The 21,148-nt window shown below is 45.4% G+C and overlaps 1 protein-coding gene across 2 annotated transcripts in view; it reads right to left on the reverse strand.

Moving 5' to 3' along the window:
- FOXK2 (forkhead box K2) overlaps positions 1-21,148 on the reverse strand; it is a 71,110-nt gene that overhangs the window by 26,707 nt on the left and 23,255 nt on the right. For both annotated transcript variants that reach the window (XM_073798357.1, XM_033847818.2), the window contains exon 2: positions 2,036-2,230. In XM_073798357.1, the coding sequence (XP_073654458.1) occupies positions 2,036-2,230 (195 nt within the window). The remainder of the gene's footprint in view (positions 1-2,035; positions 2,231-21,148) is intronic.

Here is a 21,148-nt window from a genome sequence, read left to right on the forward strand (position 1 = left end):
TGTACAGTATTATACTTTACAAAAGAGAACAAGCTACTGAAATGGAAGGATGCCAAGATAAGACTGTTTTAAAAATCCAGTAAGTTATAGGACAGTATGTATGGTTAGATCTCATTTATGTTTTGGATAAAAAAAAGTCAAGTATTGCAAATGTATAGAAAATTTCTGGAAAAAATACCTAAGAAACAGTAGTTACCTCCAAAAAACTGAACTGGAAAGGAGGGGCCCAGGAGGTGGAACAACACACTATTACCTGGCACCCCCTGAACACTACTGGGCTCTCTACCATGAACATGCACCGTCAGTATATGCACTCACCCACGAAACAAGTGTTTACCGCATGCCAGGAACAACTCTTAAAGCACTGGGGAGAGAGGAACAAGACAGATGGCAGGACCACACTCTTGGAACTCCTGCTTAATGATTTAAAACTAGCTAACATAAATGAAGGGCCAATGTGGTGAGTGGCCCCACTGGCTGGGTGGTGGTGGGCTCCACCACCATGAGCTGTCTCAACAGGGGGGGTGCTCTGCTGCTCAGTGCTGGCGGTGGGATATGTAGAGGGGATGAGCAAGGAAAACAGCATGAAGATGGGGCAGGGGGTGAGGAGAGACTGCATCAGCTCCTGACCCAATCCCTAAAGTTTCCAACCACCTCCAGTTCCCTGAGCGCCCACAGAACTTCTGTCTCCACATGGCCAGGCAGTGTGTCAGTGATCTGACCCTAAGGCTGCTGCTTCCACTGTGGGCCGTTGTCCCACGTGGGTAAACACGGGCTTTCTCCTCTTCCTCTGTGAATTCTGTGCACTTTTCACACGGTGCTGAATAAAAATCGGGCCACCGGCTGCTGTCTTCTGCCTACCCACTGCCACACTTACCTGGTGCACAGGTAAGTGCACCTGGTCCATCTAGTCACATACAGACAAATTCAACCAAGTGGGAGAGACAGAGGCAGTATCCTCAGCAGAGCAGCCATGGCAGGGGGCAGAGAAGGGGCCCGGGAGCAGCTGCACTCACATAACACCAAGCAAGGGTACAGCCAGAGTCTACCCGACACTCCTTCCAGGCCTTTCCAGAAGGATACCTTTCTGTCCATGCTGGTTTTTAAGATAAGAAACAGAAGTGTCCGACTAAAAGCTACAACCCAGAGCTGCCCGTGTTCCCTCTGTGCCCTCCTTGCTCTGCTACATGTAGGGGTCAGTCCCAGTGGACGAGGCAAGGCCTTCTCTGCCTGCCAGCCATGCCCTGTGGACACACCTGGACAGTAGGAGCTTGCCTCTCAAGAGAAGTAAATGTGTTCCTTTTGCACCTAAGTCTAACATTACTCACATGGAAGAAGATGCCTGAATACATACTTCACTCTTCTAAGACCCAACAGAACACAGGAGGACCGACCATCTGACCCTAGGACAGGGTCACGCCTGCTGGTCCCAGGCAATTCCTGACCTGACCCTCAGCTACTGCCCCCTGAAAGCGCGGGTTATGCAGTGGAGAGCACGCCTTGAAGGCACCATCCTCCACTTCCTGAGGCTCCCAGTCTCTCTTAGGACATCAGGACAAACAAGTTTGTCACCTCACTGTGGTCAAACTCAGTAATCCAAAGTGTAAGTCATCAGAATTTGCATGAAATTGTAGGAAACCAAAAAACTCAAAATGCAACTGAAAACCCACCTCACATTTTAGACCAATAAGACAAATCATCTATCCTTTAAACTTACACTCAAATAAAAGAATCCCAAGTGAAAACAAGGAACATTTGTGAACTGTGTTTCATATGCAGGAAACTAAGAGCAAACAGTGCTCAGAAACTAAACAATATTTTAAGTGCCCTCAACATCTCCCTCTCCATGTAGGTCAGCCCCAGGGAAGGGAGAAGACGTTGCTGTGCGCTGCTGCCCACTACTGTGACGTACGATGGCTTCTGAATGTCCCACGCAAGAGGCAAGGACTGAAATTTGGACAGGGTCATGTCCACCTTGGCACATGCACACCCTGACCCCACGGTGACCCCGTCTACCATGGAAGCTGCTGTGTACCTGATGGTTCCTGTGGGGGAGGGGAGGGGGCTGATGAGGTGGGCCATGGTGTCTGGAATGTTGATGGTCAGCGGCGAGATGTGAGCCTGCACGGGCTTCACGGGGGACTCGGGCGCTTCCTGTTTCTCCCTCTTCTCGCTGGACAGGGCAGTGAATGTGATCTTGATGTTTGTGCTCGGGAACCTGAACGTGCACCTAAAAAAGAAAAGCCAACTGTCAGCGCCCATCTGCCGATCGGTGGGCAGGATGCCCCATCCACAACAGGTCGCAGAGCCCGAGTGTCCCCAAACATACTGGAGCCTCGACTTGCATGGAAGAGTCGGAGAGAAGCCCATTTCAAGTTCACCTCACATGTTACAAGTCGATTAATGAGGGAAACACAAAGGAGGCATCACATGATTTAAAAACACTAGTAAGCAAAAACATCATTTAGACCAGTCCAACAGGAAAAAAAAAAAAACGGGAGAGGAGACTCAAAAAAGACTCAAATACCACTTAATCTACACTGGGTAAGGGTCTGGAGACAGGCTTGGGATCTGGAGATGTGCTCTTGGCACTGAGTAGGTGGAGGCCAGGCAGGAATGCTGCTAACCCCGCAGTGCATGGAAGGTCCCATCGCAAGGAGGAGGTGCCCCAGGCATGCCCCTCACCTGCTTACCTCTGATGACATCTCTTGCCCAGCCCTTCTCTCAGGTTCCTACTCTAGTCTGTCTGCAGCCAGTAGCCAGGGTGTTTCTAAAACAGCAAGATCTGCACGTGGTGTTCAAAGATACAAAAAGGCCAGCCTCTGTCTCTGCTGCCCTCGGGGCACAGCCCTTTCCTTCTCGAGGTCCTTCTCTCATGCTGTCCTCCCTCCACTTTAATACCCCAGAGGCCCCCACCCCACTGTGGGTCAGACCCCACATCCCTGCCTCTTGTCCATTCCTCCTCTTGCTCACTACCCAGGGGTCCCCTCCCACCCCTCAGCTGCCTATCCGAGGGTTTCCTGACCGCCCCACACTCTGCCCTTGCTGCCACCTTGTTCTTCATTTCACTCCGGCCACATGATTCTGTGTTACCCCACTTTTGCTTGTTGTCACCCCAATAGGATACAACCTCCAGTAGAACAAAGCTCAGTTCACTGCTATAACCTGGAGACCAGAAGAGTCCCTGGTATATACAGAGAAGGCCCTCAGTACACACTTGTTGGAATTAATGAACAAGTACCCAGTTTCATACATTAAAAATGTAATTAAAACAAGCAAATCACATGAATACAACGAATGGGAAGCCCACAACTGCAGCTGCCCCTTTGTCGCTAGCATGAGATCTGAATAATCAACTCCAGGCCTAGAAAAGAAAGGGATTAAGACCCGACTGGCCTTAATTTCTAGCACAATATATATAACAATTACAGGAGTAAGGAAGTTTCCTCCTTTTCCTCCCATTTGTAGTTCCCGAGCTCCTGTCCTCAGGCGATAGTCACTGTTCACCAGGAAGGCCAGGCTGTTAGAACAAGCATCGTCACCCAGCACGAGGGCATAAGATCCCGCAGAGCAGTTACCTCTCTGTGCCTGTTTCCTCATCCACAGAACAGATGACAGCATCTATCTCTGAGAGTACCATGAGGATTAATTCAAATATTTATCAAACACTCAAATGTTTACTAAAATGAAAAAACCACACTACCTTCAGCCCCACTGTAAGATGTCAATAGTACTTGCTTTTCCTACAGTTGGACACTCACCATCCACTGTGTTGTTCGTTCCGTCATCACCTGGGAACTCACAGAAGCCCAGACTGAACCAGAGGAGCAGCACACCCACCTGCCTGTCCTCCACATGCCACGGAAGCAACAAAGCACTGTGCACAATTCCAACACGGGAATGTGAGAATGGGACTCCTCCCTCCCCCAAGGGGTACCTACATGTCTCCGGGGTTTATTTCTGCTTTCCACAAAATAGGACCACACCTTGCATGTTGGCCCTCAGTCTACACGTTCCCTCAGTGTCACCCACAGGGTCTGTTCGCAGACAGACCTCAGCGCAGGCTGAGCGCTGCCTTCAGGGCTAGCACCACCACATGGAGGACTTCCTTCCTTAGTATCCTATTCCCAAAGTTTCCAATTAAAGACAACAATCGTCTCCACGGCACAGGCGCCATCCATAAACCTCAGGCTCCAAGGGCACAGAGGGCATCTAAAGCAACGCAAGGCACTGTCAGGCCACCTGCTGACAGCCTCTGACCGACAGCATGTGAGAGTGTCCCGGCCATCAGTGGACACTGCCACTAACCCCACCCCCTTGACAGGTGAAAATGGTATCTCTGTTTGCATCTTAGCATGAACTTCTCATAGGTGTATGAGCCATAAAACACATTTAAAAGCTACCCAGGTAGTCTGGTAACTTTCTGTTTTTCAATCTGAGTTATGATTACATGGGTGAGTTCCTATTAGTGAAAATTCATCGAGTTACACATGTATGAAACATACACGCTTCTGTGTATGTAGTATACTTCAGTAGAGAGGTTTTTTTTTTTTAATTAAAAAAGCCATCTGTAGATGGATACAGAAATCGGTAAAATGTTGATAACATGCCAGGGGGTTCACAGAACATTTCCTATACTTTTGGGTTAACAATGGTGTATTTCTTTACCTGGGCAGCCATGTTATAATTATAACCGATTTTTCTATGTAGGTTACATTCGAAGCAAAATATATCAAAACAGTGTTTGAGTTCTCTATGGAGTTCCATTAGTGATGAAATCCTTGTTCCCCTTTAGGGAATGCGAATGGCCACTGCTTGACTTTTCTAAGCTAGAAATAAAAAACAGTGGGATAGGGACTTCCCTGGCGGTCCAGTGGTTACGACTCCATGCTTCTACTGCAGGGGGCCCAGGTTGGATCTCTGGTCAGGGAACTAAGGTCCCACATGCCACACAACCAAAAAGAAATAAAATAAATTAATAATGCAGGTAGGTAGCCCAGCCCACCCTACCCAACATGTTAAAAAAAAAACAGTGGGATAATTTTAATTAATTGTTTCACAAAAGTAAAAAGAGCAGCAAAACATTAAAACAGCAGACAAAGCAAGGTGAGTGTCAGATCTCTGTCTCCCCCACACCACCACCAAGAGGCTGTTACGTCTGGGCACGCTGGTCCTCGTTCCCATGAAGCACTTCAGGTCATGGAAAGGGTTTAAGAGCCTAAGATACTATACTGATTAGGGAAATTAAGAGCATGCTGCCCGGGTCTCACGCTGCTTCGTACCATCACAATACCTAACACCGTGTGCTCTTTAAAAATACTTTAACTGATCCTGAAAGATTTGTAATAAAGCTCAGTATAAAAACATGCATCTGTTTATGAGAACTCTGAGAAATATGACAAAATAACAGAGAAAAGGGAAAGATTTTAAAATGAACAATAAGAAAAACCAGACCGCAGAAAGCAGAACGGCAAACCCCTAAGCAAAACATGACCAGGTACTGAGCACCTCTGAGAAGCCGTGCAACTTGAGCCACGAGTCAAAACTGAAGCAACACAACAGCTGATGGCTTCAACCTTAGGCAAGGACCCTGACAAAAACTAAGCTTCTTTTACTTGAATAAACATTAACAATTTTAATATGGATTCAGAGTTGCAAATATCCTTTTCTTCACCTCTCTCTTAGTCTCCTATACTTGGTGACAGGCATTTTTCTTGGAATGGAAACTCTTACAAATGAGATATGCAAGCCAATGGCTTGGGTCTAGAGCTCTGAATTTTAGAGCTCTGAATTTTCAGATTCACAAAGAAGCTCTAAGGATTCTGAAGACCTGTTATTTATTTATTTATTTTTGCGGGGGCTGCATTGGGTCTTCGCTGCTGCGCCCGGGCTTTCTTTAGTTGTGGCGAGCAGGGATCACTCTTCGTTGCGCGGGCTTCTCCTTGCGGTGGCCTCTCTTGTTGCGGAGCACGGGCTCTAGGCGTACAGGTTTCAGTAGCTGTGGCACACGGGCTTAGTTGCTCTGCGGCATGTGGGATCTTCCCAGACCAGGGCTCGAACCCGTGTCCCCTGCATTGGTAGGCGGATTCTTAACCACTGTGCCACCAGGGAAGTCCGTGAAGACCTGTTCTTTATGTATCAATACAAAGCCAGGCCTTACTGCAAATATTTCAACACTAACATCATACAGCTAGGCAGAAATAATAAGCCACACTGAAATAAGCCTCCAACCAAACGGAAAGTCAAATTTAGTGATATCTCTATGCAAAGCAAGTTCAAACAATTAACCAATTAGGCAAACTATTCCCTACAACCAAGTCCAACTGGGCCACTTCGGAGGTGTAGGTGGCCTCAGGAAGAGGTTGGCTCCCATACCCTTTACCCCACAGAGGACGAGACAGGCAGGAACAGTGGTCTGGCCCCACAGCACCACTCGGAAAGGTGAGTGCAGCAGAGCAGCCTTCCACCTCAGCATCCACAGTGACGGCAGGCCCCGGGGGAGGACAGCCACCATGTCCCCCAGCCTCCTGTCATCCTTCTCTGTCGTGGCACAGATTACTCAGACACACTTCCTGAGTTGGAAAAATCTCCCCACAAGTGGGCTCCATTTCTACCTACTTAAAACAACACGTCTGAATGCGATTCAGACAGTCATTGTTAGGATAACTCTGGAGTCCCTCAGTTTTTAAACAGTATTTTAGAAAGTTTAATGGGACAAGGCCTGCAGATGCCACCCTCATGGCCAGGGCACAACGCAGCAACAGTGTCCCTGCCGTGGGGCACCAAGAAGACACTGCCTCACCTTTGGATTTCCTGCTAAAAATAACAAACCCAGATCTCACCAAGAGGAAACATCAGACAAATATTCTACAAAACAACTGGCCTGTCCTCAAATATTCTACAAAACAATGGGACTTTCCTGGTGGTCCAGTGGTTAAGACTCCACGCTCCCAATGTAGGGGGCTTGGGTTCAATCCCTGGTCAGGGAACTAGATCCCACGTGCCGCAACTAAGAGCCCACATGCTGCAAATAAAGATCCTGCATGCCGCTAAGACCGAGCGCAGCCAAATAAATATTAAAACAAACAAAAAAACCCCAACTTTCTCCAGCTCCCTAAATCTATGACCTGCTAACTTCCTATCTCACCCCCAGCAGATGACCCTACTTCTTTAAAAAAAACCAACCAAACAAAAATCAACACAGAAGACACAGAAAGGCCAAGGAATGGTCACAAATGAGGGTAAAGTTCAATGCATGTGTGATCTGACTCTAGAAAAAGGGCATCAGTAAAAGACTGCTAAGTCCAGTTAAGGCCGGTGGGTTAGGTCACGGTGTTGTATCAACGCTAATTTGCTTTGGTACCTGGGCTGTGGTTATGGAAGGAAATTTTTTAGGAAATACACATGGAAATATTTTAGAGGTAAAAATGCATCACATATGCAGCTTATTCTCAAAAATTTCAGGGAAAAAACAGAGCAATGAAGCAAGTGTGGTAAATGTTAATATTTGGGGAATCTGGGAAAATGAGAATCTCTGTTCTATTTTTGCAACTTTTCTATAGGTCTGAGTAATTTCAAAGAAAAAGAAAAAAATTTGGAAACTTTCAAGATGTCCCATGCAAAGCTTGATGATCTAGGCTGTGCCACTCCAGGTGTTGCTGGGCCTGAGCCAGGCCAGGAACTGTGTCATGAGCCATGACAAGGTGAGCATAGACACAGAGTGTTTGGAAACCACTCACTCTTCTACTTGTTCAGAGTGGACCTTCTCCACAGACAATCTGAGAGCCCTGCTCTGGGACACACCCTCATCATTATCTGTCTTCTATACATTTCAGAATCCCACCAAATTCCAAGGACAATCTTGTGGGACCCCTGACACAGTTATGAAATGTCACCTCACTGCAATTCTTATCAACTCCAGACCCTCCTCCAGAGTCTGTTTGTCCCTGATAGTCAGCCTTGGGCTAAGCAGGGAAGTACAACCCCAGTTCTGGAGTTCACAGGACAGGGTCATGGCCACATTCACACAAGTGACCATGACACCTGTGCCCTCACATTCACCCAACACAGTTGATGTCTGTTAAACCTACACACCGTCCCATCACTGGGCTTCCAGATTGTGACCCAAGAAGCTGTGGTTTGTGGTGACACCATACTCTGTACTCTGGATTTCTTCTCTCCTGGGAAGATTTGTCCCATCCTACATATAACAATATTCACACAGAACAGTATCTCCCTACCATGTTCCTAGAGCATAGCATTGAGTGTCCTGACAGCCAGCATAGGCTGAACCCTACTGTTCTACATACGGCCCAAGATCTCTGTGGCTCACAGCAAAGGTCTGGGTCCAGCTTCTACCATCCACTCACCCCATAAGTGGCTGCTTGTGGCTGCTCTGCTCCACTTTTCCCTCACTCTGGGGCCCAGGCTGATGCAGTGGCTCCAGTGAGGATACTGCTGGTTCCAAGGCAGAGAGAAAAGACAGAAGGAGCGAGTTCCGTGGCCACACCTGCGGTCAATGGGCAGAAGGGCTTATAGCGAGGACCCTCCCCACATACCACCACCTCCCTAGTGTTAGCAATCCCAAGGGATGTCTGGAAAATCATTTCAAGTCCTTTCAGCTATGCAACTGGCCACAGAGACATTAGCTGAGCAGCTGAACTGCTCTCCAAGGGAAGAAATGAGAGGCCAGTTACTCTGTCATTCACCTGTGACAGCTGACAAAGATAATCTAATAAGAAGAAGACAATCCGATCATTTAATCTCGGGATTGGCAAAGCAATGACTGTGTTAATAAAAATAACATGTCACACAGGGTGGACAATGCTCTGAGGCCATCGATGACTTGCTATGAGCAGCAGTGACTGCCAAGGAGGAAGGCAACAGGATCTTCTGCATTTGAAGAACTGTGTGGACAGTTACATCCAAGACTGGATCGGGAGGTAAGGGGGGAAATGAGGAAACCAGTGAGGAGGCTTCCAAGGAGCCAGGGTGTGCAGTGCTCACACCACGTGAGGCAGTGAGGACAGAAAGAGGAGACGGGATCTGACTGGTATGGGAGATGGAAATAAACGGCCCTGATGACCCACCAATATGTGTGGGCACAGAAGGGAGAAGACCGCAGGACGACTGACTTCACATCTGGCTCGTGTGGCTAAGAACGCTGGTACCAATTACTGAGATGAGGATGGATGAGGAACAGGCTGGGGGGTGCAGTGGCTAAGTGGACACATGACCTCTGAGGTGCCCGTTACCCATAATTCCAGGGGGATGTCCAACCAGCCCCTCCTGAAACCTGAACAGACACACTCGGTGTTCTCTGCAGTGAGAGGGTACATTCGCCACATCACAGAGGAGAAAGAGCCTAAGAAATGCAACCAGCAGGTCTGGTGGAAGAGAACAGCCTTCAGGACTCAAGCAAGCATTACCCTGCAGGAGGACACACTACTGTGGGAGTTTAACAATGGGTTCTAGTCCCAACTCAGTTATGATGGCAAGCCATGCCTCTTTTTTATCTTTTACAAAAATGGAAGAAAAATTCCTTTTCTTTCCAAACCCTGAGGCGGACTTAGCCAAGAAGGAACTTTAAATGGGCCTATATATACACTTTGATCATTCTCTTCTACTAGTTTCCTCTAGTTTTTGACAGAAATATCAAAACTTTTACTACAACCTTTAACGAATTGTAGCCCTTAATCAATCACATTTGTCAGTGACTCATAAATCACTCCCCCACCTGGGGCTGCCTTTTCTGTGGCTCCAAGAGCAACATGTCCACACCACCAGTCAGTCCTACCCACTGGTCACGCTGAGCTGCCACCACCATGGGTCTGAAAGGGCCACTTAGAGCCTGGCGGGTGCTCCCTTCGCCCCAGGAGAAGGTATGTGGAGGGGCAGCTCATCAGCTCAGGAGAGGGCTGCCCCTCAGAGGAGGTGTCTTTGGGAGGCCAGCAGCCACTTATTAAAGAGCACAAGTCACAGGTCAACAGCCTGACCCACTATAAGGCAGGTTAGGACAATGAAGACCATACTGGAAGGAGCCCGAAACCCTAAGTAGTTCACAATTTTCTCTGCTGCTCCTCTGCAGTAAACCTCAAGCAACACCTTACCTCAGCTTGACTTCTTACCCTAAAAAATGATAAAACATTCTATAAAACTCATGAAACACAATGGTGTTTATTAAAAGAGGCCACGTTACTATAGTTTTTGTTGGGTTTAGCATGAATTTCTTTTTTTCTCTCTTTTTTTTTTTTTTGTGCGGTACGCGGGCCTCTCACTGTTGCGGAGCACAGGCTCCGGACGCACAGGCTCAGCGGCCATGGCTCACAGGCCCGGCCGCTCCACGGCATGTGGGATCTTCCCGGACAGGGGCACGAACCCGTGTCCCCTGCATCGGCAGGCGGACTCTCAACCACTGCACCACCAAGGAAGCCCCGAATTTGCTTTTTATATATAATAAAGCTATTCCTTCTTTTTTAAATTTATTTTTTATTTTTGTCTGCATTGGGTCTTTGTTGCTGCGCGTGGGCTTTCTCTAGTTGCGGAGAGAGCGGGGGCTCCTCTTCGTTGCGGTGCACGGGCTTCTCATTGCAGTGGCTTCTCTTGTTGCAGAGCATGGGCTCCAGGCACGCACGCTTCAGTAGTTGCAGCACACAGGCAGTAGCTGCGGCACTCAGGTCCTAGAGTGCGCGGGCTTCAGTAGCTGCGGTGCATGGTATCAGTAGCTGGCACGCAGGCTTCAGCAGTTGTGGCTTGTGGGCTCTAAAGCAGGCTCAGTAGTTATGGCGCATGGGCTTAGTTGCTCCATGGCATGTAGGATCTTCCTGGACCAGGGCTCGAACCCGTGTCCCCTGTATTGGCAGGAGGATTCTTAACCACTGCGCCACCAGGTAAGTCCCTAGCATGAACTTCTAACCAGAGCCTCAAAAGTCTGATTCAATAAGACACCTGCGGGGCTTCCCTGGTGGTGCAGTGGTTGAGAGTTTGCCTGCCAATGCAGGGGACACAGGTTCGTGCCCCGGTCCGGGAAGATCCCACATGCCGTGGAGTGGCTGGGCCTGTGAGCCATGGCCGCTGAGCCTGCGCGTCCGGAACCTGTGCCCCGCAACGGGAGAGGCCACAACAGTGAGAGGCCTGCGTACCGCAAAAAAAAAAACCAAAAAAACAATAAGACACCTGCAACCTGGGCTCAGGCCCTGCGAGATTTATCTTTGAGTGAAGCACTTTTACTGCATGTTTAGCTTTGAGGTGACTTAGAAACTACACAGCACGTGAAACAAAGCTTTTCTGCGTGGACAGGGCCACTGCAGGCATGTGGCTAGTTAGTGAGTCGAACAGGCGTTGTGCTCAGAAGGGCCCAGACGAGGCTGAATGTTCCGTAGCCAGCACCCTGAAATCTCCTTCATCATTTTATCTGAGTCTGTGTCTTGTAAATGAGGTCCAATGGGTCAAAGGACCACAGCCTGGGGCGTGGAGGCTCAGTTCACACACATCTTGCCTCCCACACCCCCTTCCCCTCCACGACCACCCACTGTCCAGGACGGGGCCTGGACAGGGGCACCTTGGGCACCTGGGAGAGTCTGCACTTGCCCCACGAGTACCCCTCCACCTAAGAAAGCTTGATATTAATAACAAAAATACTGCAGCAGGTTGAGAGAGAGAGACCACAAAAGAAATGAAAAGCTTTTTGCAGCTTCTTAAAAAAACGAGGTATAGTTGATGTACAATATTATATAAGTTTCCAGTGTACAACACAGCGATTCACAATTTTTAAAGGTTATGTTCCATTTATAGATATAAAATATTGGCTATATTCCCTTTGTTGTACAATATATCCTTGGAGATTTTTGCAGCATTCTTAATCCACACTTTCATTTTGCACTGGACCCGATGTATTATGGAGCTGGCCCTGTATCCTAAGACTAGTAGGAAATGGTGCATTTCCATAGCCAGATCTGCTTTTGTACCCACAGACCACGAAGTCTTGATTCCAGAAACATTCCTGACCCAATTTAGAGAGCTGGTGTTGGGTTTTCCAGCAACACATGTGACCAGCAGCTTCACAACTGCTTCTGAGGTTTTTCTTTGGCTTGGAGAAGAATTTTGTCTGTTGGCCACTTACTGCACTGCGATTCCATTAATGAAGGTACTGGAAAGAGCTGCCTTATCTACTACTTTGCGTGGCAATTTGCTGTTGGGGGAAAGGCTGACTCAGAGAAGCACACTCATTAAAAATCCTGATGCCAGGTTGAGGGTGAAGGCAGTACTAGATATTAGTGTAGTCAATGTGATGTTTTGTGCTTCCAGCAGTCTTGAGCCCTCTCTCGCCTGGATCACAAGCCACCACACCCACGGCTCTGGGTGCAGATGGCTGGGTGGGCCCTCCGTCCATGTCGCTGACGGTAGCAGCAAACAGTCAATCGGTAGCAGCAAACAGTCAATCGTGCTGAGCATACAGTAGGTGCTCAGAGAGAAGCGACTACCCCTTTGAGGTGGGACTACTCTTGAGATTACCCCAAACTTGCCAAAATAACATTCACATGAAACCGAAGCAGGCTCTCCAACAGACACCTGACTCAGACTGAACTCACAAGCAAAGCTGTGGGGCAGGGCCTGGGCTCCCTCCTTCCTCTCCCCAGTTCACAGCAATTCCTTCTGCCAATGCAGAAGAGCAGTAGCCTCCAAATATTTTTGATTGTACACTTTTTAAGTGAAAAATTAAGCAGGAGTCAACATATGGCTAATATATTATCAAGAAATGAAAAGGCAAGGGACAGAATCGGAGAAATATTCATAATACACATAGCTCACAGATGACTTGTGTTCAGGATATACAAAGAATTCTTAAAATTCAATAAGAACACAACCCATTAAAAATGGTCAAAGAGACCTTCACTAAAGTAGTACAGAAATGGCTAACAAGCACATGAAAATATGCTCAACATCATTGGTCATCAGTGAAATGCAAGTCAGAACCACAATAAGATACCACTGCACACCCACAGAATGGCTAATATGAAAAAACTGACAAAACCAAGTGCTGATGAGGTCACAGAGCAACTAGAACTCTCCCACACTGCTGGCGGGAATATAAAAGGGTGGGACTGCTTTGGGAAAGTCTGTTGGCTTCTTGGTAAAGCCACTCCACTCTTAGGCATTTGACAAAGAGAAATGAGAGCATCTGTCCACACAGGCTCCTTCATGAATGTTCACAGCAGCAGGATGCATAACAATTCAACCTGGAAATGGCCCAGGTGTCCAGCAACAGGTGAATGGATCAACCAATGATGTTAAGTCCATGCAAGAAGATATTTCTCAACTACCACTCAACAATCACAAAGGAAAAAACTGGGGGCTTCCCTGGTGGCACAGTGGTTAAGAATCCGCCTGCCAATGCAGGGGACACAGGTTTGAGTCCTGGTCCAGGAGGATCCCACATGCAGCAGAGCAGGTAGGCCCGTGTGCCACAACTGCTGGGCCTGCGTTCTGGAGCCCGCAAGCCACAACTACTGAGCCCATGTGCCACAACTACAGAAGCCCGCATGCCTAGAGCCCATGCTCTGCAGCAAGAGAGGCCACCCACCTTAATGAGAGGCCTGCACACCACAGCGAGGAGTGGCCCCCACTCGCTGCAACTAAAAAGAGAGCCCACACGCATCAGCAAGGACCCAGTGCAGCCAAAAATAAATAAATAAAGTTGCAAAACCAAAACAGAACCCAAAAAAAGTGCCCAAACAAGAAACATGGATGAATCTCAAAAACATGTTAATCAAAAAAAGCCAAACTGAAGAGTACACACTGCATGATTCAATTCTTAAGAAATCCTAGAAAAGACAGAACTAGTCTACAGTGATGAAAAGCAGATCAGTGACTGCCTAGGACTTTCAGTTTAGTGAAGAGGGGTAAAAGGGCAGGAAAGAGATTCTGGGAGGGAGAAATGTTCTATTATCTTGATTGAAGTTTTGGTTACATAAATATATGCATCCGTCAAAACTCTTTGAAAGGTACCCTTAAAATAGCTTTTTTTTAAAAAAATTATTTTATTTATTTTTGGTTGCATTGGGTTTTCGTTGCTGCGGGTGGGCTTTCTCTAGTTGCGGCGAGCGGGGGCCACTCCTTGCTGCAGTGCGTGGGCTTCCCATTGCGGTGGCTTCTCTTGTTGTGGAGCACGGGCTCTAGGCACGCGGGCTTCAGCAGTTGTGGCTCGCGGGCTCCAGAGCGCAGCCTCAGCAGTTGTGGCGCACGCACTTAGCTGCTCCGCGGCATGTGGGATTCTCACAGACCAGGGCCCGAACCCATGTACCCTGCGTTGGCAGGCAGGTTCTTAACCACTGCACCACCAGGGAAGCCCCAAAATAGCTTTGTTTTATCCTATGTAAAGTATACCTCAAAAAATGTTTTTTAAAAGAAAAGATTAATGTGGCAACAACACATTCACATATGTATAAATTATATTACTGTACTACACATTATAAAACATAAAAATAGCAACCAAACAGGACGAGAAAAACAATCAGAAGTATATCTTCTTCCAAAATTCTAAAAGATCATCTTGATCTCTTTCTGGGGTACACACACACACTCTGGAGACTAATGTACTAGAGAAAACATCACTTTTGTTTTCCCTGTGAGGTTCCAAACACAAGGAATATAATGTCTAGGATTGTGGAATTTTTTTGTTATATTGAGATATAACATGATATAAGTTTAAGATCATGTAAGGTAATGATAAATGCATATAGTGCAGATTGATTAGCACACTAAGGTTAGTTAACACCATCAACTCAATAGTTACAGTCTGTGTGTGTGTGTGTGTGTGTGTGTGTGTGTGTGTGTGTGTGTGTATGCAGAACTTTTAAGATTTACTGTCTTACCAACTTTCAAATTTACAATACAGTATTGTTATCTACAGGCACCATGTTGTACATTACATCCCCAGGACCTATTCATCTTACAGCTGGAAGTTTGTAATTTTGACCCTCCCCGCTTCACCCACTTCCTCCATCCTAGGATTGTGTTTTTTAAACCATTGATAAGGCTACCAATTACACAGCAGTAAGAGACATGACTGCATCAAGTTCCTTATTAAATGGACAGTTGCTACATATGTTCGACAATGGAGTAAGGCATTCCGTTCTTGAGGCAGTTTATAAAAAGATAATTTCCACTTTATGGGTAGGAAAACAAAAGCATAACCCATGAGGTCTGCTCTCTGAATCGGCAGTTCTGATGCAGCGTCACCCTCCACACTGATGTATTGCCGATGCTGAATACCTGCAGATGCATTTAGACTTCTCACTTATTAGGTCAGCTGCACACAAGAGGTGTTCATTTGCTCAATCTGCAGGAAAGTCTTTTCAAAATACTACGCTGAATGGCCAATATGCACAGGAAAAGATCAACGTCATTAGTCATGAGACAAATGCAAATTAGAACCACAGTACAATACCACAACATACCCATTAGAAAACCTAAAATGAAAAAGAGAAAATGCCAATGTGACGAAGCTGTGAAGACACCTGAACTCTATCTTACACAGTGTCAAAGAAGTGTAAATGCAGAAAGTGTTTTCCAAAGTGGTTGTACCTATGAAAGCCGAACATATGTACATCCTGCGAGCCACTGAAGCTTATCTAACAGAAACGTGCACGTGCTTGTCAAAACACAGCTACCAGAATCTCAATCAAGTGTTCAACTAAAAAAGTCTTCCACTTAAAAAAAAAATCTGTAAGACTCATAGCAGCATTATCCATTATAAAAGCCCCAAATAAAACTACCTAAATGTCCATCTATGGCAAAATATCAAACTGCACTATACTCACATTATTCAATACTTTACAGCAATGAGAATGAATGATCCACAGCCAAGTACAGAAATATGGGCTAATCTCAAAAACATTTTACTCAGTGAAAAGCCAGCACCACCCTCTGAAGTACATTCTGTATAACTCCATGTATATGAAATCAAAAGCAAACACTCTACACAGTTTAGAACTCGGGATAGTGGTTCTGTGGCTAGGAGGGACACATGGCGGGCTTCTGTGCGCTGACAAGGCAATGTTTCTTAACTGGGGGCAGGTTACACCGTGGGTTCTCATTAAGCTTTATACTTAGGATCTATATTGAGCTTTTCTGTATGTAGATTATACTAAAGACAAAAATAAGAACAAATTGTAGACGGTGACAAGACTAGAGACCAACTACGAAAGTACTCCAGAAGGCCAGGTGAAAAATCGCTAAGTCAAGAGCTATGCAGCAGGAAGGTAAGGGAAAGATCTGAGAAATGTTCAAGTGGAATGAAGGGGACAGATAAATAACTCTATGAATTCAGAGAAGCAGAGCAGACTGGGGACAGTGTGAGCCCTGGTCCTTGATAGACATCAGCTCACAGGAGGAAAGGAGGATACTTGAGCAGAGAGAAACAGCAGGACTGCAGACTCTGGGCTGGAGGACAGCCACCTATCAGCATCTTACTCTTCATATCCTACCACAATGACTTGCCTTAAAGGCCTCTACCTTATACAGGCCCACAACCCCTTGTTCACAAATTCCAAAAAGCAAATAGCTCCAAAAAACCTGATCTGAAATGATTTGCAGCCAATTCTGATCTGAACTGAGAAAGAGCTAATTCTAGCCTTTAATTATCCCACTTAGAAAATTCATGTGTTTTGTAACAGAAATTCTAATGTGTTGGATTACAGGGTGCTGGGAATTTGAAACAATATACAGTACACACACTGTACTACTTTTCTAAAATCCAAACTACTCTGATTCTGAAATATGTCTGGCTCCTTAGGTTCCGGGTGAGATCTGTGTATGCCTGCTGGGTTAGAAATGGTACCATTTCCTTAAGAATTTCTCCAGAAATAATTCTGATTGTTGAAGGGGAAATCAGATGGCTTACTTCAAAAAAAAAAAAAATCCATTAAGCTACTGTCCAGAGTAGAATATCAATTAGTATTTTTGTTGCTGTCATTAACAGGCAATAAATGTGCATGGCACAAAATTTAAAAGCCATGAAATAGTAAAAACAGCAAGACTCCCTCTCACCGCACCAGTTTCTAGTGACAGCTCTCAAAGTAGAACCCAGAACTATTCAAACAAACAAGTAAACAAGCAAAGAGAAGCCTGCCTCAAGAGGCAAAGGCCCTGGGTTCCAAGCAGACCAGCAGTGTCTGCCTCTCTGCTCACTGTCATTTCTTCAACTCCCCCCTTGTGGTGCCTCCCCACACCCCAGAGTAGCTCACAAAGTCCCTTAAAAGAAGTGTTCATCAGTGTGCAAAAAGGTTGTCTCACCTACTGCCTCGCTGGTAACATGATTCACTTGTGAATCATGTTTGACCCTCAATAATTTGATTAGCCTCCACAAATGACCAAATTGCAATGTGTTTTTCTTTTTTAAAAAGACATTTCATCAGAAAATTCTGGCACAGGCTACAGCATGGATGAATCTTGAAGATATTATGCTGAGTGAAATAAGTCAGACACAAAAGGACAAACACTGTGAGATTCTATATGAAGTCCCTAGAGGAGTCAAATTCATAGAGACAGAGAGTAGACTGGTGGTGGCTGGGCCAGGGGAGGGGAGGGAATTAGTGTCTAATGGGCACAGAGTTTCAGTTTTACCAGAAGAAAAGTGTTTTGGAGGTGGTGGTGTTGCACAGCAGTGTGAATGTGCTTAATGTCACCGAACTGTACACCCTAAAGATGGTTCAGATAGTACATTTTATGTTATGCGTATTTTACCACAACTTAAGAAAAAAATTTTAAGAGCACTTACAATTGTGTCAGAACATAGTAAGCACTCAATAAATCTTTATTGTTTCTTTATTTTTCAAAGACATTTCACTGAAAGTATTTGAAGACAAGCCTGACTGGGAGAAAATATTTCCAAAAGACATACCTGATAAAGGGGTGTTATCCAAATCACACAAAGAACTCTTAAAACTGGACTAGAAAACAAATAACCTGATTTAAAAATGAGCAAAAGGGCTTCCCTGGTGGCGCAGTGGTTAAGAATCCATCTGCCAATGCAGGGGACACGGGTTCGAGCCCTGCTCCAGGAAGATCCCACATGCCGCAGAGCAACTAAGCCCGTGTGCCTCAACTACCGAGCCTGCGCTCTAGAGCTCACGAGCCACAACTACTGAGCCCGAGTGCCACAACTACTGAAGTCTGCACACCTAGAGCCTATGCTCTGTAACAAGAGAAGCCACCCAATGAGAAGCCCGCGCACTGCAACAAAGAGTATCCCCCGCTTGCCGCAACTAGAGAAAGCCCGTGTGCAGCAACGAAGACCCAATGCAGCCAAAAATAAAAATAAATAAATTTATTAAAATAAATAAAAATGAGCAAAAGAGCCGAACAGACAACTCACCAATAAAGATATACACATGGCAAATGAATATAAGAAAAGATGTTCCACATAATATGTTAATCAAGGAAATGCAAATTAAGACAATAATGAGATACAACCATGCAGAATGGTAAAAATCCAAAACAGTGGCAACACCAAATGTTGAGAAGGGTATGGAACAATAGGAACTCTTGTTCATTGCTGGTGGGAATGCAAAATGGTTCAGCCATTTTGGAAGACAATTTGTCAGTTTCTTATAAAACTAAACATACTCTTACCATATGATCCAGCACATAAACTGTGGTCCATCCAGACAATCCAATATTATCAAGTACTAAAAAGAAAGGCGCTATCAAGCCTTGAAAAGACAGGAGGAAACTTAACTGCACATTACTAAGTGAAGGAAGCTAATCAGACAAGGCTACATATTTGTGTGATTCCAATTCTGTGACATCCTGAAAAAGGCAAAACTATGGAGACAGTAAAAAGATCAGTGGTTGCCAGGGGTGGGGTTGGAAGAGGGAGGGATAAGTAAGTGGAGCACAGAGGATTTTAAGGGCAGTGAAACTACTCTGTATGGTACCATAATACGGTGGATACATGTAAATATACACTTGTCTAAACCTATAGAATGTTCAAAACCAAGAGTGAGCCGTATTGCAAACTATGGACTTTGCGTGATTATGACCTGTGGATGCAGGTTCATTGACTGTACAAATATCCCACTCTGTGGCGGATATTGATAGTAGGGTAGGCTGTGTGTGTGGAGGCAGGGGGTGTATGGGAAATTTCTGGACTTTCCATTCAACCGTGCTATGAACCTAAAACTGCTCTAAAAATATATTACCCCCCTACCAAAAAAAAAAAGACATCTCAAAATATTATTGATAGCATGTCCAGTTTTTAGTTAATAATTCCAAATAGTTGAGGGGGAAAACAGATTTAGAAAATACTGAGCCCCCCACACGGGAAATGACCTCTGACTTGTGGCCCCTCTGGAGACAAGCCAAAAAGGCCTTGCTACACAGTCAGACACAGGCGTATCCACACAGGCAACATTACGCCTTCTAATCAGCTCAGGAAGTTGAACCAATTCCATATCTCCTTCTCATGTAAATAACCTAAAACAGTAGCCAAAGGCAGGCCATTTTAAAAGAAACAGAGAAAAACAAACCCACACAACACAGCAAGCACCACCTGCACACTGGCTGACCAACCCCTAGTTAATGCAGCTCTAACCGCCCCCCGCCCCCCGGCCAGGCTCCTTCTCTATGTCTCAGCCTTCCCACCTCCTGAGCCCACAGGAGCTTTAAGACACAATGTAGTTTAAATAGTAAGTTAAGCATAATAAAACCATTTATCAGAAGTTTGCCAAAAGTTTTGTTTTGAGTGTCATATCTGGTTGTCACGCAAGTTGTCAATTTTTAATATACAGATTTAATAAATTAAAAATTTAAATCATTAGACATTCAGAATCTGTAACTACTTTTTGAAATCCCAACTCCATAAAATTGCTTACTTCAGGAGTACTTTTTTGATGATTTCTTCCACACATGCTCTCCTCCCTCCCTCTGTGAGAGAGGCTGGCCTAATGCACACCTCCGCCCAGAGGACGGCCTGTTGGTGGAGCCAGAGACCAACGCACTCCAGTGTGGACCCACCGCCCCAGAAGGTGGCAAGTCAGTCCTCCAAGGGGGCCGCTGCACTCCAGCCTACACAGTATTAACAAATGAAAAGGCTTCCCACTCTGCAAGCCCAGGTGCCAAGTGCCAGGAAAGCCACCCACTGCTCACCTATCCATATGTGTGCCCTCCGCCATCACTCTTGACAAACTACTTGGGAAAAAAACCTCAGAAAATGAGTATTCAATGAAACCTATGATGTTTCTCCTCTAAACCTCTTCTTAATATGACAAATGACACAAATAAAGTAAATGGTACTAGGTCCAAAATTATTAATTATTTTACTGAACTACTGTTACTGTTGTCTTTTCTTCACTTCTATATATAAGCAAAAAAAATTTTAATGTTTGATTCTTTGTAGTTCATCTCAATGTAACTAAATTAAAAATTTTAACATTTAAATTTACATCCAATTAATAAGTTGTCCTAGCTGTAGATGCAAATTTAAAATACTAGTAATTTCAAATAAACCAAATTTAAATATAAATATTTGACCTAAAAGTCAGTCAGCTTTACAGCTGTAAAAGCTTCAATACTCTTTCATTTCTCCCTCCCACACTCACATCAAGTTTTCAAATTCAAAAAGAAATCCTACCACCTCCCAGTTTTAAAAAAATTTTCTATCTCACCAGAAAACAAACCAGAAAAGGAAAGAAAATAAGATTCTCAAGGACTCATCATCACTGCCTGGGCTGGGTGGTCTGTAAGCCCCTCCTCAGTGTGGTAGGGGGACAAGTCCTTCACTGGGCTGCCCATGGCTGAGCATGGCTGGAGGAGGTATCTTAAGTTTGGATGGGGGTTTCTACTCCATATAAAAAGAGCAAAACACTTTGCTCTTTTATTTTATACCACAACACAATACACAGAGGAGCCCCTAGCAGCAGTCCAGAGGGCAGCTTTCCACCATTCATATGTCACAGACAACAAAAGGACCACAAGAGGATTCTGGGAGAATGAAGAGAACTGCTAGAATGGTAGAATCAGGGTGATCTTTCCTTTTGCAAAATGAACTCAACGGTGCTACATGTCACTTTTAATAAACAGAAAGAACATTTAAAAACAGAAATGTGCATCTGACACAGGAACAGCAATTGTAAGAATCTACTAATTC

This window comes from Tursiops truncatus, chromosome 20, assembly GCF_011762595.2.
Source record: "Tursiops truncatus isolate mTurTru1 chromosome 20, mTurTru1.mat.Y, whole genome shotgun sequence".
Lineage (NCBI taxonomy): Eukaryota > Metazoa > Chordata > Mammalia > Artiodactyla > Delphinidae > Tursiops > Tursiops truncatus.